The sequence below is a fragment of the Chroicocephalus ridibundus genome, chromosome 1 (assembly GCF_963924245.1).
Source record: "Chroicocephalus ridibundus chromosome 1, bChrRid1.1, whole genome shotgun sequence".
NCBI lineage: Eukaryota > Metazoa > Chordata > Aves > Charadriiformes > Laridae > Chroicocephalus > Chroicocephalus ridibundus.
Genome location: NC_086284.1, coordinates 131885597 through 131910497, shown reverse-complemented (window position 1 = coordinate 131910497; position 24901 = coordinate 131885597). Strand labels below are relative to the sequence as shown.

Below are 24901 nucleotides of genomic sequence, written 5' to 3'. Positions count from 1 at the left end.
GTTACTTCTCTCATTCCTTCTCATCCAAAAAACTAACCTAAATTCCAGTTGCAAGAGAGCAGACCTTGAAAGGTTACTGTTAAGACAAGTTAGACTTTATAACTGAAGCAGTTAGGCGATGCTCAGTCCATACTGTGGCACTGTTTAGGCAAATAAAAACAAGGTGGCCTTGTTTTCTTAGGGCAACTCTATAAAACATCTTGTATTAGTGGAGAAAAAAAGTCCCTTGTCGATCTGCTGGTCAGAGAGCTAATGACTTATGTGGCTAAGTTACATGACACTTCTGTATGCAGACTTCATCTTTTGTATATGTTTTTCTGTCATAGCTTGCATTTGGAACCGTGCTGTTTGAAAGCATTGCTTGTTTAATGTATGACTGCCTGGACTGGAGAAGACAGCATTCTAACTACTTGGAAAACACAAAGTTTATCAATGTGCCTGCATTATCAGAGAGAAAATCAACACAGCCACCTGTAACTGAGGCAAGGATCCTTCTTTTCTTGAGGAGAATAACTAGTTATAGGCTAGAATTGCCTGTCTTTAGTTCTGCACTCAAAAATTCACCTTGGACCATCATTCCATGGGTAATTTTCTGTGAATGAGATGGGAATTTTTCTCTTCATCATTTAAAAACTCAAAAATAGAAAAAAAAATGACCCAGCACTGGGGAAACAGGAAAAGGAAAATTTGAAGGATCATACAGGCATAAGGTATCACAGGTGTTAAAATTCCTTAAATAGCTTCTGATGACACTTTCTTGCATATGAAACATCAATATGCCTGCACAGAGCTACACAGAGCTATTGTGTCTTGTTGCAGATCTGTGAACTATCAAAAAAAGATTATTAGTTCTATGCAAGATCAGTTTATGTTGTTCATGGTAGACAAAACTTAAGTAGGCAGAAGAAAGTAGCTTATTAGGACATGTACTAGTGGCAGGGAACAAATGGGTTTACTCCATCTGTAGCAGTACTGCTGCAGTAGCTCATTTAAAGCATTCATAAAACTACATTCTTGCTATTTTGTTCCATTCAGAGTTAGGTGTGATTTCCCTCCCCTAATACTAACCATTTAAAAGTTTAGTATCTAGTCTAGGATAAGTAACGAAAGCTAAATGCAATTAATTTCTCCCACCTATTTGTGCAATCCTAATTTGTTCTAATGGTTCTGAGGTTTTTTACCTTTATTTTTGTTCCTTCAGGTACAATCAGCATCACAGATTACACCTTCAAAGAAAAAAGGGCAAGCAGAAGAAATTCTGCCTACGGTAAATTTGTCACAGGGTATGTTTAAACGATTAAAGCACTCATCTGTAGCTGTTCATTCTGTCATACCGTTCATTCATCTGACAGCACAAATCCTTGAAATTATTTGCACAGTAAGCTGAAGATGTGGTTCAGGGTTGTGAGAGTAGTTTCTTGGTGAATACATTGTGAAAGTCTCTGCAAACTGCAGTGGTGATAACTAAGCTCTTTAGAAAATCACTTTTTCTGTCTATTCCTAGTCACAGTCGGATTTGAGAGTTCTACAGTAATGGGCTTCATTAGTCTTTTTTAAGAAAAATTGTCAGAAGGTTGAACTGCTTGGTAATAGAAATTGTAATTTCTAAAGAAATTGATCTTAATGTTTTATCTCTTATAACAGCAGAGGAAGAAGCTTCTTTTTTTAATACTTCTGTGGACATGAGGTATTACAATGACTTGCTGAGTCAGATTCCTGAGGAATGCCTTTCTGTACCCTTATTGCTGAACTGCATGTTGGAACAGGTAGGAATATTCTTTTTATAATTCCTGTGGCTAGTTCAACTTAGACTTGGTATATTGAGTTGGTCAAAAATCAATAAATCCATCTGTTTCAGCCTAAAAGAAGAGACTGTGCTTGGAGACACTGACCAACGAGGTTCAATACAAAGGAGTCACAACTCAAAAGTGACATCTTTGGTTTTCTTTTGTATTGTGCATTTACCCTGTATATACAGTGTCATTCCAAAATAATGTTTTCAAGACTACAGATTCAGTGCGATCAAATGAGGAAAAAGGTGTAATTTCTTAGCTAAGTCAATAACCAGTTTTCATGTTCTGCAACAATGTTACTGATACTGAACTTTCACTGTTTTACTCAGTACGAAGGTTTTAGTGCAAGCCTAACATAAAAGTGGCATGTATCGATGCTAGTGCTAGGCAGATCTGAATCCTGTTGAGTTCAGGCATAATATATGAGTTATCAGAGACCCACAGTATGATTTGGAAATCCTTATTTTAGAAATAAAATTTCAGCACAATCCTTTCCTTTTTTTTTTTACTTCTTTGCAATTTAGTCTGAAAATAGACTCAGGCGAAAATATTCAAAATAAGGTCCAACACCTGATACACAATTGGTTTTTAATTATCTTTGTTCATTAACAGTTCTTAATGTTTCAAGTTGTAAATATTTTTCTTCTCATCCTTCCAAAAGTGAATAATAGAAGAAAACATTTAATTCTGTTTTCCATAATAATCATTTTGGGCAGGAACTAACATGGAGAATTGCATTTTTGCTGCTTAGTAGAAAAAAAATTGACAGTTTTCTTTTCTGACAAAATTTATGAAGGTGTGTTTAGCTTATAGCAGAATCTGTTTGGTAGTTTTAATGAAGTTAAGCAGCAGTCATATTGTAATGAAAGCTAATATATATCATGTTTGCCAGGTTATTGCAAGTGAAGAAGACCTTACACCACCTAGTCTGGTGGTACCAGAGCCTCGGGCAGATGGGCTACATCATACCATTGCAGATCATATAGCCTCTCTCCTTCCTTCTCTTTCACTTTCTGAGAGTGAAAAAAAGGTTTGTGTTGTCTTTTGTTCATTTCCTAAAATGACAAATAGATCTGATTATTGGGGTTTAATACATCTTTCTTTTTTAACAGAATCTATATGAATACCTTTCTCCTAAATACAGTGAAAAAAAGACTGTCACGCCCAAGTACCCTCTCTTATTTAACTACCATGATACCATGGCTCAACGGTTGCACCTGCTGAAGGTATAGCGCTACCTATCACGTATAAACAGTTCTAAAGTCCACAGGCAGAGAATACTCACTGCACTAGAAAAGATGGAGTGGTGTTTTTACAAAGCAGAACAGTATAGCCTAGACTTTTCCTAGTGAGAGAGACACACTAACACCTGTTTAGTCTGCTTAAGAAGCAGTGAGTTACTGCTACTAACAGAGGACACATAACAAACATAGGGCATTATTTTTATTTCAGTGATCTCTGCATTATTAATAAGAGCGTTTAGCCTTTGGCATAGATGAGAGATATTACAGAACTCTGTTGTTTTACTGTAGTCAAATACTGATGAAACTGTGGAAAATGAGTTACTAACTTGGTAACAGTGATATACCTTGTAGACTAGATTAAATACTTAGATGTAGAGAAGAGTTCTATATATAAGAAAATATATAGAGGTTGTTAGTGAACATAAGAAGCGTATTCAGGTTGGCTAAGAACTTGGAGCATAGTATATAACCAAGACATTGATGAATTCTAAGGCAGAAAGGTTCAGCAAATGCAAGGTTTGGGATTATTGCAAAGTAACAGTTCCTAGAGTTTCTGAACCAAAAAAACACTGTGAATTTCTCAAATTTTTCCAAAGCCAACATGTAGTTTTACTGTTGAACATGGTAAATACTCTGAAGGTAATACAAGTGATAATACAGTTCTTTGGCGACCATTGATTAAAGCACCATTCAGAAACAAATCGAGCCTGACACATTGGAGGTATTCAAGCAGATGGCAGGACTGAGCAATCACCGAGAGATGCTCTTAGCAGGCATGTGCTTTGATGTATTTGATGAAGATGGAATTCAGGATATAGCACAATGTTTAAGGAGTGGATAGAGGAAAAAAATTTGGAAGATACAGTCAAAGAAAAAAGTACTGTAAGTGCATAATACTAGAAAGAGCGAAGATGAAAGATACCAGTAAGTCTCAAAAGATAAATCCTTAAATATATAGAGGTGCTGCTGTCACAGACTAATCAATGAGTTTACAGACTTCATTACTATGAGAAGCAGCACAGACCAGCTGAAAGATACGTGGAAGTACCTACTGCCCATATGCTGTATGATCACAAGGGGAGGTTTAGATTGGATATTAGGAAAACTTTCTACACTGAAAGGGTTGTCAAACATTGGAACAGGCTGCCCAGGGAGGTGGTGGAGTCACCATCCCTGGAGGGATTAAAAAGACAGGTAGATGTGGTGCTGATGGTCGTGGTCATGGTCATGAGGGTCATTTTTTCTGCCTAAAATATCTGACAGCATGACTCAAAAACACATTGTGATCACATGCTCAAATTTAAGTTTATGTCCAACTGACTTAAGCACATGCTTATGTCTTTTGCTATAAAAAGACTTCTTTATTCAAACATAATTTTTAGAAATCCACTAGTGTGAAAGTTTACTTTAACTCTGGTACTTTGGTTTTTGTTCCAGGTCCAAGAGAACTTAAATCCAGAAAAGGTTGAACGTGAAATGATGGATAAACTGCCTCTTACAGAACTGACGCGTTTCACCCTTCCTTCAACTGCAGACAACACTAAACGCTTGGCCAGAGTTCACGAGCTCATGCATTATTGTACCAGTGGTAAAGTGATTTTCTTTTTCATTCATATAACATCCATGTTTTTCTTCTGCTTGATGATCCTATTAAATAGCAGGAATTTTGGAACAAGTTTTTTCAGCTGCCCAAAACCTTTGCAGAATTTCCCATTTTCATATTCTGGCTTATACCTTAGCCTACTATACAAGTTAGGGTTAACTTTAGACCTCGGTTTCATGGTTAATGGAAAAGGCTATATGAGTATTAAATACTGCGTGACTAAGAGCTGGAAGTATGTTAAAACTCATTTATTTATATTCAGAAACATACAAGCACTTACTAAATCTGACGTAAAAAGAGTAGTTGTACAAACTGCTATTTTGATCCTAGGACATAGAATGCATTTTGGGAGACACTGACGTAAACTGTATGTTTATTTACCTACCAAAACGCTTTTGGTGAAGGAGCATGTGTATCTTAGGTAGAAGATTTTTACTGGGCAATAAATGTTTTTCAGAATGTATTCTGTGCAAGCTGTTGGTGTTAATAATGAAATGGCTTCTACAATAGTCCCTTTGTCAAACCAAGAATACATTCAGTTCTTCAACCATAATCACTTCTGCAGTTACCTTTTCTTGGAGTGTGCGTGCCACCATGACGTACACTGTGAAACAGTCCCAATGACTACAGAAAGACCCTTAGGTTGTTTCGAAAGTTTATGCTAGACTACTAAGAAATATAAACATCCAAATCCCTTTGGTTACATTTATGCCATCATATAAAGCACAGGATTTGAAGGTACTTTCCCAGCTATTCAGTCTTGTAATCCCTTGTGTTGGATTTATTTACGCTCGCTGCATTGTTTCTAGTCATTGGTATGTTCATTTTGGACACTAAGCTATTAAGGTATCCTGTATTGCTGTAGCGTTCCAGCTGATGGGTATCAAATTTGATGGCCTTCCCTGGACCATACTATACTGTCAAACTCTCCCAACTGTTAACTTAGCTAGCAATGTCTTCCCTTTTGTCAAGAAGGTGATTGATTTGAACAGGAAATGAGATATACAATATTTTCAAGCTGTCTGATGTGCTTGGGTGTTTAGCTACTGTAAAGAGAAAACACTTCAAACTAAAAATACTGTTTGTATGATTTGGGCTCTGAACTACCTGTCTTAAAATTCAGTCCTTCTCGTGATTACATTATTATATGGACACCAATGCATACAACCATAAATAGGATTTATTATTGCCTTTGCACCTTGCATACTTGTGTGTAAATTATGTGTAAAATTTAGTCTGAAGAGAAAAAACAAATTTGATAATTGGTTTGAGAAGCTAAAGATAATAAAAAAGTTTATGATAATGGAAGCCTTTTCATGAACAGAAAAATACTAGTTGTTAACTGGTTTGATAAAGTCTACTCAGTATTTTAAAATCAACATAATTTATATAAAGTTAATGAGCCAGGAGGTATTCAGATGTAGGAAGCACTTCATTTAAGATGGATTAATAGTCAGGCATATCATTTTGCAATTTGGAAGCATCCAACTTTGAATGCAGTGTAAAACATAGCTCACATAATTTGATCCAATACCATTAAGGAAATTGTTGTTGGCTTTTGCACAGTTGCAATTGTTGCTTTGCACAGTTGGCTTTTGCCAAGAACAATACACTTACATAGTCCTCTATTTATCTTCTTCTGAGCTGTAAGGACATTTTCAGTTCATGATTATAATTCTTTTCTAGAACTTCTGAGTCGGGCTGAAGTAGAAAGAGCCTTTAGAGTGTTTACTTTTGAAAGCCTGAGGCTGACTGGGCTTAGTGACTCTGGTCTCCTGGAGAGCTCTGGATCTGTGGTTGGAGGTGATTCTGAAGTGTTTTATATCCCTTGGGATAATCCAGCCAGATTTGCAAGACAGCTGAGACAAGTCTTCCTTATGAAAAAGAAGCTTAACGGGAAATCTCCAAGAGGGTCTGGTAAAAAATTCTCTGTTTACATTACTTCTGAAGAATTTGAATCCACTGTTTATTTCACTATATGATTTGTTATTGTGCAAATCACCAAATTTTCAAGTATTGTATAGTCTGTACATCAAGTATCTATGTAGGAATACTAGATAAAGACAAAACCTAGCTATTTTGTATGACGACAGTAACAGTTTATTTAAGCAACTCTTTAAAATGATATCTGTAGAAAAGTATGTACTAGAAAACTGTATTATTGCTTATAACATCAAATATGTTTTATAGACATAAAATATTGAAGGCATGCTTAAATACCTTTCTGAATACAGGCTCTTGTGAGTTATGATGGCAGCCAAGTCTTTACAAAGTCAGGAGCAACCACAAGGTGAAATCAAAAGTGATGCATGAGGTTAATTAGATGTTTACTAGTGATTAAGTATTAGGAAATGAAAAGAATATGCAACTTACACATGAGGACTCTAGAAGGTGATACAAAACGTTGAAAATTAAAAAAAGGTGTGCTGTATGTTGTAATGACACATGCATGCATTCCTTTTCCTTTTAAATTTTTTCTTCCACTCCTCCGTCTTCTTTCACATGCAGCTTAATCCAGTGTAGAGTTTTGACATTCAAAATTCTGGGGCAAATTCAGAAGTAACAGGGAAAGAGGAACATATTTATTAGATGCTGAAGAAATTGAGACCAATGAAAAGAAATCAGAATAAGGCTAACATAGTAGAACTGATATCATAAGGTAGAAGTTTAAACATCTAATTTTCATAGTCACATTCGACTCTCTCTGTATTTGGCCAGAAATATGTGAAAACTCTCAAGTTAAAATCATAAAGAATGTCTGAGCTATGTTTCAACTTCATCAGCTTCTCTTACTTCATTTCCAGTCTGTGCAATTAGTATATCTTTAGCAGGTTACTGTGTGGCATTTGAGCCATTATAACTATCTCATTCATATTAGAATGGGAAAGTTTTAGAGAACAAGAACAGAGATGGAGAGGACCTCTTGTAGACAATGCAGAGTGAATTTTCTGTAAGTTCTACATTTTTTCCTGCAGATTCTAACATAAGGAAAAGTTGTTGGGCTGATTAAAGGAGCAGCGTTGGCCAAAAAGTAACATTAAAATCAAGTGATTATTTTTCTGGGACGCAACAAAAGTAGAAATGATGTCAGTGTAAGCAACGTAGTGAAGCAGTGTTTCCCATGCTTTCCGATTATAGATGTCTAGGCAACCAGTTTAGATGGGATCCTTTCCTTAGAAGGCTGGAGCAGACAAAAATGAATCCTGCTTATCTGCCTCTCTACTGAATTTTGGGAACCTTTTTTGAGCATTGTTTTGTTTTACTTTTATACTAGTCACAGTACTAAATATTGCAGTTACAAAACACAGCTGCCAACATTTTAACACTTCTGCAGCACAAAAGCAAATACCAGGAACAAAAAATGTTTGCTTTCAGATTTCTTAAATCTTCTAAAGGCACTCAGTAAGCAGGTCTAATTTCCTAGAGAAGCAAAGCCTAAAGATATGTTTCTGGAAGCTGAGCTGGTTATAAGCCACTTATGAACAAATACTTTCTGGAGTATTTTCTCCCAGGAAGAGCATTTTTCCTGTACGTGTGAATTTTGATCAAATATTAGTGATATCTGCCCTACCTCAGAGAGTAAAGAATTCTGTGAAAAGGAAATTATTTCAAAAAATTATGAGAATATAGAAGTTAAAGTCTACATGTGTTCCTGTTAATATCAGGTGCCCATTGTAACAATGGAATGGCTGGTCAGATCCTCAGCAGAAGTAATATTCTGTCTGTAGCTTATAGAACTCTATAAATCTAATGAATTTAAAGTTTAAAATTTGCATTTTTAAAAAAATATGTGAAAATATAAAAACAATTGATGTGCCTTCTTTTTTTATGTCATCTGTACCAAGGAATGCTCATTATTGTTTCCCAGATAGTACGCAGAAAAATGTTTCTTCATGTATGAATCTGGAGGACACTTCTTAGAGTATTTTTAATGGTTTTGACCATGCAAGACCAGCATAGATAAAAAGGGTGATTTGAGTGGGTCTTATAAAGTGGTTTTTGGTTTGGGGTTGTTTTCCTTTTTTTTATTTAACTGTGCGGCACTTGTCCCTGGATTTTGAAGTGCTCTCTTAGGAAAGAAGCGTAGCAGAGCTGATCATGTATTTACAGAACTGGTGTCATAAAAGAAAACTTCAACTTGATGGCAATCTCATCAGGGAGGCTAAGGAAATTGCATCACTCCAACCTTGGTGTTTAGGGCCGAAATTTCTGGTACACTTCTTAAAATTCTGCTTTCGATTTCCAGGATATACAGAAACAAATGGCAAAGATGGAAGAGATGGTCTGACTGATCCTGTTTTGAACAAAGAATCAGATCTTCTTATTTCTGATATGGCAAGTGCAAGGAACAGAATAAACTGTGCTCTCTAGCATAGAATCATAGAATGATTTGAGTTGGAAGGGACCTTAAAGATCATCTCATTTCAGCCCCCCTGCCATGGGCAGGGACACTTTCCAGTAGGCCAGGTTCCATCCAACCTGGCCTTGAACGCTTCCGGTGATGAGGCACCCACAACTTCTCTGGGCAGCCTGTTCCAGTGCCTCACCACCCTCACAGTAAAGAATTTCTTCCTAATATCTAATCTAAATCTACGCTCTTTCAGTTTAAACTATTACCCCTCGTCCTATCGCTACACTGCCTAATAAGGAGTCACTCTCCACCTTTTCTGTAGGCCCCCTTTAAGTACTGGAAGGCTGCTATAAGATCTCCCTGGAGCCTTCTTTCATCCAGGCTGAACAATTCCAAGTCTCTCAGCCTGTCTTCATCTGCTTATCTTCATGGCCCTCCTTTGGAGCCCCTCCTGTGTCCTCGTCCTTCTTGTGTTGAGGACTCCAAAGCTGGACATGCTACTCCAGGTGGGGTCTCACCAGAGTGGAGTACAGGAGTACAATCACCTCCCTTGACCTGCAGTCCCTGCTGCTTTTGATACAGCCCAGGATGCATGAGATAGCAGAAGATACTGTTCAATACCAGGACATGTTACTGGGGATTCCTTTGCAATGTTGCATGCAAATGTTAATTTTGTGAGGTTTGGCAAATAGTGACATAACTTTTAAGTGCTATGAAATCACTTTCTTTGAATTCTAAGGTGATGGGTCTTGGTGAAGCTACTAATGACAATTCTTTGCTGGTTTCACTGAATACCAGGGGTCAAATACTAGCATGAGAGTTTGAGAGAAAGTGCCAAACTGTGTCACACTTATAAACTATGTAGTTTGGCATTGTCAGAAAAACCTGCCTGCTATACAGCCCTGGATAAATACAACCATTTTAAAATTACTTCACAGGACATGTTTAAATATTCATAATTGCTTACAGAACTCAAAAACTTACAACCGAATAATAAAAATATTTAGATTATGTTTGCCATAAAAAAGCCAAGACCAAAAACCTTTGGGAGTAACTGTGTTTTTTGTTAAATAGAGCCATACGGATCTACACATGTGCAGCATTATGCAATTAACAGTGATGCAACATGGGATGCTGTCTATTAAGTCAAAAATATTACAGTTACTTTAATACAACTGACACTGAAATGTTGATATTCATTATTTTGTTTTGGTGTATTTTGAGGTGAGTCTGGAAAATGATGGCCTAGGACCAAACTTAGAAGAAATTAAAAAGACACAGAGGCGTTGTTTGACAGACTGGAGTTTTGCTGAGCATTTTCAACCCCATGTTCTTCTTCAGGTATCTGTGAACTGACAATCTTATACATACAGTCACCTCTCAGAATGCTGTACGAAGAATTAGTAGGGGAGTACAGGGTATTTCCTTGCTAGATGATTGATTCAGTTTTATCCCTTTTACATTTTTACTGAAATTGATTGTTCTTTCGCTGCTTTTCAGTTTCTTGTGTGAAATATAGTTTGTAATGGGTTTTTATTTCCTAGTTTGGCCAAAATGCGGCTGTCCTTTTTGGTAGTGAGTCTTTTAGCTGAATCTGTGATGGAGACAAAATGATCTTACCCTTAGGGGTGATCTTCCCTGGCAGTTTTGTGACTCATGAGTGCGGTGTATGTGAAAGCATACTTTGGAAATACCTATGCAGTAGATGTTTTATGGACAAATAGAAAATTTTGTTGTCAAGCTTAATTTATAGAAGTCTTGCAAGCTAAAGACTAAAACTTTTCATCTTGCAGAAAGACAGAACCACAAATGTGAAAGATAAGTTCAAGTGTAGATGGCTTAAGTTGGTAGGCCTTCTCCTGGGAGGAGTGGATTATTAGTTCCTGTGCTGCCTTGAGCTGCAATTCTTATTTCCTCCTGACACATGCTATACGTGGATGAAGGAAAGGCTGGTTGGGCTTTTTCAGCACCACTTCAGTATGGTCATACATTTCAGTACATCGGGAATTCCTTCTTTGGAAACATAAATAGCTAATACTAACTAAACTGTCAATAATTAGTGAACCTGGTCAAAGAATGCTGATAGAAAATAACTGCAGCAGAAAATAACATTTTCTAAAAATATTTCCTTATATTTCATATCACATCTGAACGTAATTTTTACACCAGCTGATATTAAGGTTTTCATGTTTCAAGGGAATATTTGTTGATAGGAATTATTTCAGTTTTATTTCAGTTGCATAGTTCTGTAAAAATAATAGTTTAGAAGAAGGCTTTCTTCTAGCTATAACTATAAAATAAATTTCAGCCTGCAGACAATGTAATCATTGAAAATGATGGGGCAGTACAGAACAGGGTGGAATAATGTAGAACACACTAAATCTCAGGGATGTGCAGGTTATAGTATGGCAAATTGAATACTAAGTAAACTTAACGAGCTAAAAGTAAATTTGTTTTCTTTTTACCTGGTATATGATAGTTCTGCTCTTATTTGCTATTTATTTATTTAAATACTTTACTATTTGAATTTCTTTAAGTATTTGTTTAGTATTTAAATGTACTTGTTTATTATTTAGCCAAACTTTTTCATTCATGGTTGGTCTCAGAAGAGGGAGCATAGTAACTGCCTCTTCTCAATATGAATAGCGGTGGAGTTTCAATTTCCAGCTGCCTGAATACTTCAGATTGCAGGAATCCAAATGCTTTGCAGGAGGGTGAAGCTCCCAAGCACCTTTTGCTAAAAGCTGTACTGTGTAGCACCTGTTCATAAGCTTCTGTCTGCAGGGAACATGTACCTTTTTTCTTTCCTTTTCAGGTTCTTCATGCTGCATCCCAAGAATATAGATGTATTGATTCCTTTTATCATACCCAAGATAATTCTTTGCTAATGGTTCTTCACAATCCTATGAATCAGTATCATTTGTGCCAAGAGACTTGGGATGTTACATTGCACTCTAATGTGGGATTCAGGTAACTGATTTTATCTTTCATGTCTCATTCACAGTCATTTTCAATTAAAGCCCACATGGCTATGCTTGAGGCAAAGCTTTGAAATTGAAAGATACCATGATGTAGCATATTTATGAGAAAGCAAGTCGCACCAGTGGAAAACAGTGCTATATCAAAAGAATTCTATTGAGACAAAGCTTTTCCGAATTAGGAGAACCATGCAGTAACTGTATGTGACTCCTTATCACAAACTATAAAAATACATATAATGCACACATAGACTCGAAGTCACATTAGGGATATCCACGTCAAGAAAATTATGTTGAGGACGCTTCAGGTGAAGGAGGTTAAAAAGGAAAACTGTGTCTAAGAATTTAATTATCAGGTTTTTCAACTATGTATACACAAATTGGGCAAGTGTCACTGGGAAAGTTTTTCTAGAAAAAGCTAGAAGCCCTTTATTAATACTGGAATAATTTTTTCACAGAATACTATATTCTTCTTAATTTCTTGTCACTATGTGCTTACCAGTTAGAGGTATGCAAGTGGGGATTTATCCACTATTACGTCTTTTGCCAGTGTACCTATTCATTTTGGAATACAATTTTGCACTGAAACAGCAATATGAATGATGTTTGTCAAGGTGCTATTCCAAATAATTGTATGAAAATAGAATATGTGTCCATGTATTGTTACGTAAAGAAGCTACAATGCCATGGAGATACAGCTGAGCTATCTTTAACCATGTCATTTTGGTGGTTTCCAGATTAATAAGATTCGATTTACCAAATAAAATTTCAAGTAAATTATCCAATGGACAAACACCCCACACCCCTCAATTTGTCTGCAGGCATTGCTTTCTAATTACAGTGCCTCATTTATCAGAACACGGGAATCTGTTAATAGCAAATTTTTTTGGTATCTATATATTTGAACAGGGTTTGAATGCTATATAGGCAAAGTGTGCCTTCCTGAAGACGTTATTTTGTATTGTATTTCATATCTTTGCTCTCAGTCAAGGAATTCTGTGTGAGTCCATCTCAGCTTTCCAGGTGCTTGGACTTAAATTATTTGCCATGAAAAGAGGCCAGTGTGATTAGCAATGACTGGGACCAGAGCCAGAAGAGATTTATCAGCAGAAATACAAAGTTCCTTGGAGAAAATGCTGGCTGTTATATGGTTGTTGGGCAAATCCACTAAATGTCTAGTCAATCGACTTTTTTGCATGTATATAACAGATGAAATCTTCCTCAAAAGATAGTGAAAGATAGCGTGTTCAGGTAAACCTGTGTCTTGCATTCAGATAGACCAAGGCAGGGGGTCAGTGGTCTCAAAGTCTGTTACACAAAAGTCTGTTGGAGCCCAGAGCAATTTTCTTTCCCAGATATTCTTACCCTTCTTTGGGGCACTGGACATTAAGGGCCTGGTACAAGTTGCTTAAACATCTGGTGCCAGTCTAGGTGCCTGGTGTTATCTGAGATGTCTGCACAGGGCTGACACATGTGACATGAGACCCATAGGAGACCCATACTCTTTGGGAACAGATACTGGAGACCAGGTCACATACCCTAGTACATCTAACATGTCACTTGGTGTTTACATACACTGGCACCTCATGCCAGTGGCATATTGTTGTTCTGTTGTCTGTAGGAGCAGATAGTGGGGAACCAGACCTTCTCGGGAAGCATTTCTTCTTGAAAGAAGAACTCTTCATCTATGGAATCCTAAACCAATTTGGCTGGTCACCTTGAAAGGCATTGAAATAGTCAATTCAAGGCCAATTGAAAAATGGGAAGAGCCCTTGATACCTGGAAAACAAAAGTTGCTAATTTTGCATCCAAAAATGAATGAAGCAGATTCTCTGGTAGATCCATTATAGTTCAGTTTAGGATGGAATAGCTATATGCTTCCTCCTTCTTACTCTTCCACATACACTGGAAACAAGTCTTGGACATTAAAGATAGCTTCTGCTTGGGGCTTGCCATCTTTGTTCAGTGACACTTCATAGGCTTCTGTTTCAAAGCAGCAAGGAGTCTCTAAAGAAACTGGCATGAAAGCTAACGATAAGGTTTGGCTTTGCTCTTTTTTCATAGAAATACGTCACTGCTATGTATGCTGCTTAGTATCTGTGAAGAGCTACAGGCTCTCACTTGCTTCTGTTACGTGGCATCAATGCCTGCCTTTTCTCTGCAAAATAATCAGCGCATTTTCTGACCTTATTCAACCTTTTTGCTAAAGATAATTTAAATTTCCAGACAAAGTATCATAAATATTTGCTAGTGTATGTTTCCAAGCAACATAACACTTCTGTGGAAGACAGCCTTTAAATACCTGGAGTGCTTGAAGCTGTTGCCTGCATTAGCTTCCAGATCCTGCTTAGTTGCCAGAAACAGGCACAAACCCTACTTCTTAATTAAGCAGTAGTATTACTAGTTTTTACCTTTATATGAAATAACTGGCTCCTGATGAGTTTAGTAACAATATATTGATTTTCCTTTTATTAAAATTAACTATCATTCTGATTTTGGGAATATATTTAAGAGCCACAATTTCACCACAGGAGACTTACAAATACACAACAGATGTTGTGCTTGACTGTTTCTCTGTTGGGAGTTCTCTACCTGTGTTTACTTGTTACTTCTTTATTGTGATATCTTATAGACCACAGACCCACTTTGTAGGGCTGATCCATACTTCATGTCTGGAATATGCTTCTGTCACCTGCTAATCGGTTGGTTACAGTGGGTCATTGTACAGCAAATTCTCATGCAAGGGGGAAATTAAATTTCTTACATTGCAGCCATTTTTGCTCCTGCAGATCCCAGTTACCCTTCCTTCTTCTCTATGGATATCAGGTCCCATAGTTCATGTAGAACATCCAAAAATTCAGGAATTGTGCTGTTCAAAGAGTAGGCAGCAGGAGGCTGCATGTGAAATCCAATGAATGCTACTGACTAAAGGGATCCAAAGGCATGGGCACACGTACCTGCAATGATACGTGTGTGTAAAACATTTCAACTCTGGTTAGGATAAGTGGCCACTCTGTCAGGAAGCCAAGTGAATTCAAATCTTATCAAATCTATTCTTTTGCTCAAAGTTAATCTTAATGACATTTGTTTACTGTTTCATAGTAAACACATTACACAAGTTACTGGAAAAGAATAATCCTTTCTGAGAAATGATTCTGAGTCAGACATTGGCAGTAGTGACATCAGAATACATATTAATAGAATGTGTATTTTTGACTTTGAATGACTGTTTCATTGCCCTAAAATATTTTCCACGCGAATAATCTCTTTTTTATTTATAACGTATATTCATCTTCAAGTTATTCCAGTACTGGCAACTCTAGGTTCCAGCCTAGTTTTGCCTTTTGTTTTCAACACCTTTGTTTTTTTAGCTTCTACGCTTTTCTTCAGATACAAGCAGAGTCACCTTGTCCCTACTGAGTGTACGATCAACAGTTTCTCCATGCAAGTTTCCCAAAGCAGGCTCTACCAACGTTTCAGGAGCTGGGAGAGACTTGTATATCATTAAGCTGTACATGAACTTTGTACATCTCCAGTCTGTGTAAATAGCCTACATATTAATTCTTTTGGACATACAACGTAATGCTACAGTAAGAACTTTAAAACTGTCATGGGGTCAAGAATTGGTTGTGCCACCTACAGGTTCGCAACCAAAAACTGTGATGCATACAGAGGTTTTGAATACCATTGAATCATCTTGAACTTATAAATGCAAAACATTATGAAGACACAACAACTGAATCTCATGCATTCTTTAAAAGGCCCTTTTGGTTTTGCACACATGAAAAAATATACTTTAAAGAATTATCGTAGCACTCCAAACAAGGAGTTGAGTGGCAACTGCTTATAAGACTTAAAGGGTTCATCCGACGACTTTGGAAGCAGTTGTTCACAATCAAGTAGCAGTCATTTAGCAGTCATTTCAGACACCCTCGGAAGATGAGACAATGCAACTACCAATACCAGATGCAAACTCTGGATCAGTTTGTCATTCAGTGCTCACTTCAACTGCTCATTGTGAATATTCTTAAGTTACGCCAGGCTACGGTGCACTGATTCTCTAATCTGCATTTCAGTGACAATTTCCAAGCACCTTTCTTGTCATGTGGATGAAGAAGAGCTAGGAATTAAATAGAGCAACACCTCCTCAGTTGCTGAACAAACAAGTGAAGTGTATTCTAAAAGACAATATAAATCAAGAGCAACCAAGAAAATAAGCTATCCTGGTGGTAAAACAGTGAGGAGGAGAATTAGTCTCAACCTTTCTTAAAATAAACGTCTCTGTTTTCTGACTTTCTGGATTTTCTTTGAGGGCAGGCATTTTTTGGAAGACAAGTTTCTAATATCTCTGCAGATAGGAAGACCAAAATCCCAAACGTAAGATATATTAAGCAAATACCAGCCACACAAAAATACCAGCTCCTCTGAAAACTGAGCGAAACCCTGTCAAACACAAGCCTTTTCTCAAAGGTTATAAAATAATATTTGTATAAGAAACTGAGAAACCAAGGGATCGTGTTTGACCTGAAATCATATAAGTGAAAACTTTATTATGGTAAATAGAGGACTGTCATGCTTTTCAGAAACTATCTCGAGCTGGTGGCCAACTCAATTGAAGACTGGGTGAAAGAGGAAGAAGCCAAATACCAAGAAGAGAAGATGGCTAAGGAAATAGAGTCTCTTAAACTGGAAAAAGCCATCACAGAAGGACCTTTTGCACTGTCTTCATGTGCTGACAAAAATCCTGGCCTCCCTAAGAAAGACAAAAGTGGGTATCTTTTTGTTTTTTCCTAGAAAATTCATTTTTCATGGTGAGTACTGAGACCCAAAGCTGTTCAGAGGAGAATTGCATCTATTTTTTCATGCAGTAACCTTGTTTTGTCATCTGTATAGACATAAATACGTTTTGAAATTAATTAAATACACATTTAAATATTCTGCATTGTCCTCTGTTCTGAAAACTGAGACCTTTAATGTCAATTTATGTTTACAATAGCTGTGTTTATTTAATGGAATTACTTTAAGGATTACATACAAATATGAATCTCTCTTTAGATGACTGAACATATGAAGAGTGAGCAGTAGTTAAAGTTGGCGACGCAGTTCAGGAAAATTCCTTTTTAAAAGGGCAGGATAAAAGCTGGAAGTCAGCAGCTATGGGCTAGAAGCTAAAACTGGAATTGACTAGACTGCAGAGCAAACTTTAATTACAAGCAACATTTTGGATAGTGAAAATTGTAAGCAGTTAATACAGTAACACTTGAGCGGGCAGAAAAATCTGAAAATCCACTTTGACAAAAGAGAACTTTTGTCCAATTTGTCTGTTTGTGTATTTAGATGGCATTAACAATGATTTGTTGATATTTAGCTTTTGCTTTTCCCACCTTCTTTGAGAATGTACTTTGAAACCTACTAATAGTAGCAATTAGCATTTACAAAAATAGGAAAGTTATTCCTCAGCCCAATTAACACGTCTGATTATAGTTTGGAAACCGAAAGGACACTTATAACTTCTAAATCATAATCTGTACCTATCTAGCTGTCACGGGAGCTTAGATTTGAGTCTTGCCCGTCTAGTGCCTCATGACAGATATTCATAGAGAAGTTCACTGGCTGGAAGAAGATAATCACCTCTAGCTGGGACGTGCAGATGGGCGAGAGTGTCTTTTTAGGTGATTTTAGTTTCACTAGCACTGCTGTAACCCACACTGCAATTTTTACTTTTTAATACAAAGTAATTTAACCAGAAGTTTCTGACAGTGTACTGTAATCTTTTCTAGCAGGTAAATATTGGGTATCCAAGCATGATATAAACCCACGCACCTAGAGGGATATCCTTTTCATGAGTCATAGGTGCTATAAAGCCCTAATAATAAATAGGGGATATGGTAGGTGTTTCTTTTGTGAAGGCTTGAAGGGTCAGGCGGCGTTTACTCACTTTTTTGACTTGAATGGTTGTAATATCTATGATTCTGGTATTGAGCTTGTTCTGGCTTTTGGTGAGCTGGTTAAAGCACTGGATCTGAATTTTGGAAGAGCGGTAGTAGCAAAAACAATAAATACTGCTTGATGTTTATTCAGCATTGCTCATCTGCATAAAAAAGACTTGTTGCAGGAGCAAAGCCTTCAATAACAAGAAGCAGAGAGTCATTCTTTAAATACGTTGGTACATTGTTTAGCATATTTGGTCCCCAGTTATGACAATCAAGTAATACTAGTTGTTCTTCTAACTTGAACAGTCTTTCTATTTTATCTCCAAAAATATTTAACACTTTCATTATTCTACTTTTGTATTTTTACTATTTACAATATGAATTTTTTTATTTACTTGCATTTCTTTGATATTCATTTTTCCATTTTTTAAAATTATTCCATTTTCATATATTTATAACCTCATTTATTCCCAATTCATTTCTCAAAGGTAGCATGTCAGGACCTGAGAGCCTAACAGAGACTATTCCAGAATCTCAACCTAACAATGAAAAAAGTCCCTTTATCAGAGAAGGTTCGCTAAAGGTGAGGCAAAAATATGTATGTTTCTGAAATGAACTAAATAACACTGCTTTCCCAGGAAGGTAAGCCTTCATTCTTACATAGACTTGACTCAATCCTCTTTGCTATAGCTCTTGGCTATTTTTTGTATTCTTTATTTTATGTTTTCTTTAATTTACTCCATATTGTTTCAGTTATGTTATTTTCTTAAGGTAAGACTATTTGGAGTTAAACTAGACATTCCAAAAGCAATTCATAATTGCAGTAGTAGGAAATGAGTGTTATGGATAATATCCTACTTCTTGTTGAAGTTTTCTGGTTATAAAGCTATGAGAACGTAAGATCCAGATTCATGGAAGTACTTATGTACCCCACTCCTACTTTTACTATCTACATCTCTTTAAAATTAAGGAATATAAATATGGCACCTCAGAGTTTCCTTATGACAGAGATTCCCATTTTATAGATGTAGACCATGGTCATGCACAACAGATGAAATTACTTGCCTAGCGTGACACAGTAAGTTTCTGGCTGAGGTAGGAGTTAAGCACACATAAGATGTGAGTCCTAGCATTGTCAGTATCTGTTACTCTGCATAAATCTGGCTTAATTGATATTGTACTCCCCTGCTTTTTTGGACTCCTCACAACTACAGAATGTCTCATCTTTCTTATAGTGTGTAATACTCTGCACTTAAAGTACTGATATTGGAATGTAGATATGAAATGGTGTTAACCAATTCCTGGACACTTAACTTGAGCTGGCGTGGCTCAAGTTAGGCTAATGCCCAACTTGTAACTGTGAATTTTTACCATTTCTTTCACAGAAATGCTGGTGCTTTGGTATGCTTAGAATATAAAATGCTACAAAACTCTAAATACTCTGGAAAATCTCACATCTCTCGTGTTGTCTGATACAAGGTGTTAATTCTGGCATCGATACCTCATTCCTCTTTCTGTAAAAGCATAAAATCATTTTATCTCACGGTTGCATTTTTGGAATAAGCTAATACCAGTGATGCTTTCTGATTTGGTGATAAGTGTTGTGGAAAAGTGCACAACAAAATAATTCTTTTATGATTGAATGTGTAAGATACAAATAATCATCTGATACATCTTCTGTGGCCAAGAATGACTTATCCTGTGGATTGGATGAGTCAGTATTTTTATGCAAAGTGTAGTGTGTAATATTGTAAAACCGTAGGCATGTTTGGAAAACATGGGGGTGACTTAGAGTGACTTAGAACATTGGTTCCTTTGAGTTTGTTTAGTTGCACTCTTTTCAGTGTGCACATACGAAATACCTTATAATACAAAGAGAGAACCACAGTCAGTTGAATTCCTAACATTTAATGTAGGCTTGGAAGGAGGAGCAGGACCAACTACTAGAGGAAGAACAACTTAAGGAAGAAAAAAAAGGAAAAAAAGAAAATTTGGGAGGTAAAAAGAAAGGACAGGAGATAATACATGAAGAAAGTAAAGGTTCCAACAAGAAATCTTCCAAAGAGGAGTTTAAAGATGAGCCAGCAAAAGCCGCTGAACTTGAGGATCCCAGCATCCCAGAACCACATTCTGAGAAAGTTTACAAGGTAAGGAATCATATATTGCACGGAAGTGCGAACTATTTATATATAGGGTCAAGACACAGGCAAAGCTATTATCCATTGTGAAATTCGAGTTCAGGGCAAATGAAGCCTAAGTCAGTCTTGTTCAACTCCATCATTTTAGCAGCAGATCCTTTCTTAAAAGTTTTGGAAAGCAGTTTCTGATGTTTAAGATTATCCTACCTAAAAGTATTTAATTAACTTGGATGGTTTTTAGTGTATATGCCATGAACACAAAGGTAAGTTGATCATGGTTTTGTGCCCGTGGAAAATATAATTATGGGATTAATTTTGCCTGAAAACGTGATTTTCATGGGAGAGAATAGGAAAGGGGAACATAAAGACCTGTTCCAAAGCCTATATCTGGGGCCTGCTAGACCTAGTTGAAGTTCTGCCTGTCCACATTGGAAATCAAGTAAAAGGAGTTCACTGTTTCTTCCATTTCCTGATTCAAAATTCATGGAGTACCCTAATACAAGGTATTCTGCCTGTTAAATTAACAGAGGGAGATTTCTTACAGAGGGGATTCTTCATTAGTTTTTGTTACTTATTAGTAACAAAAAGAAAACTTAGAAAAGAAAAACAATTAGAAAACTTATTAGTTTTCTCCAAACAGTTTTTAGGCATTTCGCACTGGTTTATATTTGCAGAGTCTAAGCCTTGCATCCAAAACTTGTAGGTCGATATATTCTAGTCTAACCTTGCTTGAATATAGACTTCAAACTCAGAGATAAAGTAACACCAGTATGAACTTGAGTTCGCTCACCTAATTTTTGCCAGTTTTTGGTGCTTTGGAAGGCACAGCAATGTAAGAATCGGATTTAGTGTCTGAATTCCAAAATCTAGAGGGTGGAAAACTGAATCTTTATCTGCCCTTTATCTGATCACATGACAATGTACTTTGTCTCTTTGTGCTTGTCCAGAATTTGTCTTTCCTTGCCATTATGTGTTAAGCCACCAGTCTACTTGCTACTCTTCTGTTTCCATGAGGGTCCATAGCACTGAATGACCAGATTCTGCTCTTGTGTGTACTTCACTTAGTAACTGAGAAATTATTTGGATAAGAGAATAACATGTTATGTATTTGCTAAACTTTTTATTACATTAGTTAAATATCTAAGCAAAAAATGTTGACCAGAACAGTGGGATCCTGAGAATCTGTCCTTCATTTGCCTTTTTCATAGCTTCTGCCTTTCTCATTTACACATAATCTAAAACTTGTTTTTCCAGTTTCTTGGCTACAGTACAGGGGAGGATCTCATTCAAGTATCAGGAACCAATCAGTATCTTTTCCCATCTGATGGAGGACAGATTCATGTAGAGAAGATACAGTTTGTAAAAGGTGATTCTTTAATTCTTTATACTTTGCTTTGACTCGGTTACTAACTGATGGCATAGTTTCTTAATCCATAAATGCTTTTTCATGTCTTAATAGTAGAAATGCAGTTGAAGACATTGTGAGAGTACCATGTAATTCTGTATTAGCCTCTATCACTACTAATATTTACATTTTACTGTAGTATGTTGACAATTGATAAATAAACGAAGTACCAGAAAACTAGAAATGAAGAAAAATCAGTTCATATTTACCTGTTCAATGGCAACCAATGCATGATATTACAAGAATGCGTGTTCCAGTAATTTGTCCAGTCAGGACAATTTTCAGGAAGTTTTTGAATATTTAGTCTAAACTCAGCAAACCTTAATTTTGCCTTCCTGGTCTGCTACTAAGCAAGTCAGTCTACTTCAGAGGAATTTTCTTTTTTATGTGCTTTATAGTTGCAAGTGCAGGGTTTTTTTTGCATGTGGGGCAGTTCTGAAGCCTGGTGGGAGCAATAATAGTATTCTGTTGCTTTGCAGGTCTAACTTTGGTAAAGGTGAAAGTCATAAAAGACAACCACAATTTCTTCATTCATATCACAGACCCCAAGGAAAACTTAAAAGAAATCGAAGTTCAAGAAATTAATGAAGAACAGAAGATTAGATCAGGTTAGTGGATTGACATCACTGATATAAAGAATTAATAGTTTGACATATTTAGTAATTTAATGCAAACCTTATAAACTATCAGAAAATAATTCCCTACTAATGGCAGACGGTAAATAAGATCAGTGTTCTGTAAATAGAAGTAAAAATCCAGTTATCCAACTTAAGCACCATGTAGAGAGATCTTACTAAGATGTAGAAGCACAGTACAGGACAACAGGTGTAAACCAGTCTCTTTTCCAAAGCAAGGAAATAAATTAAAAGAGTCACTATTCCTTAAGAACATAATTTTCTTCCTCAGTGGACGACTCCTTCAGACCTTAATGTGGCCTGGGAAAGCCTAAGAAGATGCAAACTGAATCGTATCCATTGTGACCAGGATAAATGCCTGCCCTCAAGAAGGGAATATTTTCCCCTTTCAAGTGGGCCTCCTTTTGTGGGTTGGATGACCATAGCATTAGTGCCTCTTCAAGACCTTTGCTGTGGAAACAGATATTTCTGCAGTTCAGCAACTTCTGCTGCTGGTTGACATGTTGCTAACACTCAGAAAGCATTAAATCCAAATCCTTTCTGAACTGAGGTGAGAGTGTTCCCAAGATGAAAGCCAGTCTGTAACAATTTCTGTATATATTTGCCAAAAGCACTGTGGAATTGCTGTCACTGAACTGAAGAGTGTTGGAAAAGTATAACTTCTGGTAGGTGTGTTAGCTCTTTTAGTCTTCACCGGTCTTAGAAAGCATCCTGCTCTTGCTCCTCTCCTTGGCTTCAGGTGCCACCAGTGATGTAATTGTAGGTTGCCTGAATAGAAAATTTCATCCCTTCCGCAGATGAGATGTTTCTTGTCCGCCCTTCTGAAAGCAGTCTTGTATCATTCTGGGGTCTGCCAAATGGTACTTTCAATCACCAGTATGCTAGCATCTGAGGCAAGTTGTATTCACTTGGCATGAGTGAGAGGCTTTCCTCCTGTATAAAGAGGAATACCTTATAGAAAGGCAGTAGGGAAGACAAGAATCAATCCACTCTGATGCTTGGCAGTGGCTGAATGGTAACAGTGGTAAGCTTTTACTGCAGTCAGAATGTCAAAAGAGCATCCTGCAGGTGGTAGTCACCAATGAACATTGCAATAACAGAGTAAATAGGACCAGACGAGGTCTCAGTAATGTGCCTTGTTGATGAAAGAACTGGGAGATGGCTAGGAGTTGGGTGCCTGCCTTAGCCTTCTTTTGTAGTCTTCTCTGCTGCTCCTCACAGTTTTAAGAAGCTGTTCCCCATTTTGGAAATCCCAAGGATTTCCTTTTACCAGCAGAACGTTTCTTTAAGGCAGCAGGAGTTGAACTAGACTCAAGGTAGGTTCCAGTGTCACTTTCTCGAAGGTGTTACCTTGCATAGTTCTTGTGGTTTCCAAGGATGACATGCTCATCACGTGACATCTTCTCCTGCACCTCTAAGTGAGCTTGTCTCTTGATCCACTTTCACAAACGCCAGACACATCCTTGGATCTAATTTCTCAACTTTTTCTCCTTTCTTTTACTTTCTCCTTCAGGTACGGTCCCTGTGACAATATCTGACAGACAGTGTCTTTTATTAGTGCATAGGCTACGTGTGATAGAAATGAGCAGTAAGCCAAGTAGGGAACAGAAGTAGGGATTCTTGACTCCAGAACTAGGTTCTCTTGCTGTTTAAATTCACAAAGACTTTTCACTAGTTGTTGCTATTAAACCTGTTTTTACAAAACTAGCTAATTAGAATGCAATTTCTAGATGAAAAATCGCAGCTATGTTACACAAAACTGAATGTGATATACAACCCTGTGAATGGAATGATAAAGTTTTCCCCGTCCCATATTAATCTATTTTACAGGTTAGTTATCCACATTGATGTGCCACTGTTCACACCAGTCATTGGTTTGCAGGTCAGGTGGTTCTGGTATGTGTTGCTATCTTTAAAATTCATTCTAATTTTTTTAAAGGAAAATTGAAAAATCAAAAGAAAGCTGTGAGCAAGTTTGGATCGTTTTCAGCCACCTTAGAAAATGGAATCCAGCTGTCCCTGAGCTATTATGGACCTACAGGGAAGACAGCAGGTAAAGTAAGCAAATAGAAGAGGATATTTGAGAACCATAGGGGGAATTTGTTTTTTTTTCTTTTTTTTTTTTTTCTTCATAAACTCCTTAACCCAATAATGTGTTGCATGCAATTCTGCCTTTCTCAGCAGCTGTTACTACATGGTGGGGAATTTTCAGCAAGGCTCAAGATGATATTACGCTGTCAAGAATATTCTATGATTTAAATTTCAAAATGGAGAGAGGTCTCCATGGTTTTTTTACTTACTGTGAAAACATAGCAGTGCAAGGAGAAACTTGCAAGTATTGTTATTAAGTAGCCCAGCAAAATCAGCCAATTAATTTGAGCCAAAGAAAATGTGATTTGCTGAGAAGTCTTCTTGGCTTTCCAAGAAATAATATTTTTGTAAATTTATATAGGTGATTATGGACTATTTCATTCTATGTTAGGAGTTGGACTTTAGGTTACAGTTGTGCAGACATAATGAGGGATTTCTCTCAGCCTTTCAACAAACACATTCACCAACTGGAAGCAATTGCTTCACAAAACCACAGTGAAAATAGCGTCTGCTTTTACCAAGAGCTTTTTGTTTCCGTTACATTTGAAAGGCCACTGAAACCATCATACGGATAAAAGTGAAACCCTCCTCTGATCAGGAAATAATCCCAGCATTTTTCAGCTCCTAAAATATGAAAACATTTAATTGAATGCATCTTTGTGTGGACTGTGGTAAACCATTCAACTATACACTCAGTTTTTGTTATTCAAATACATTATAAAAATTAATT

General features: G+C 36.8%; 1 protein-coding gene across 1 annotated transcript in view; it reads left to right on the top strand.

The window, feature by feature from the left end:
* SPAG17 (sperm associated antigen 17) overlaps positions 1-24901 on the top strand; it is a 105945-nt gene that overhangs the window by 41214 nt on the left and 39830 nt on the right. Inside the window, exons 8-23 of the mRNA XM_063352750.1 lie at positions 327-482; positions 1202-1283; positions 1648-1766; positions 2686-2823; positions 2906-3019; positions 4475-4625; positions 6327-6557; positions 8887-8975; positions 10216-10332; positions 11807-11961; positions 16553-16737; positions 18391-18485; positions 19819-20049; positions 21295-21406; positions 21925-22053; positions 24020-24133. Of these exons, the coding sequence (XP_063208820.1) occupies positions 327-482; positions 1202-1283; positions 1648-1766; positions 2686-2823; positions 2906-3019; positions 4475-4625; positions 6327-6557; positions 8887-8975; positions 10216-10332; positions 11807-11961; positions 16553-16737; positions 18391-18485; positions 19819-20049; positions 21295-21406; positions 21925-22053; positions 24020-24133 (2218 nt within the window). The remainder of the gene's footprint in view (positions 1-326; positions 483-1201; positions 1284-1647; positions 1767-2685; positions 2824-2905; positions 3020-4474; positions 4626-6326; positions 6558-8886; positions 8976-10215; positions 10333-11806; positions 11962-16552; positions 16738-18390; positions 18486-19818; positions 20050-21294; positions 21407-21924; positions 22054-24019; positions 24134-24901) is intronic.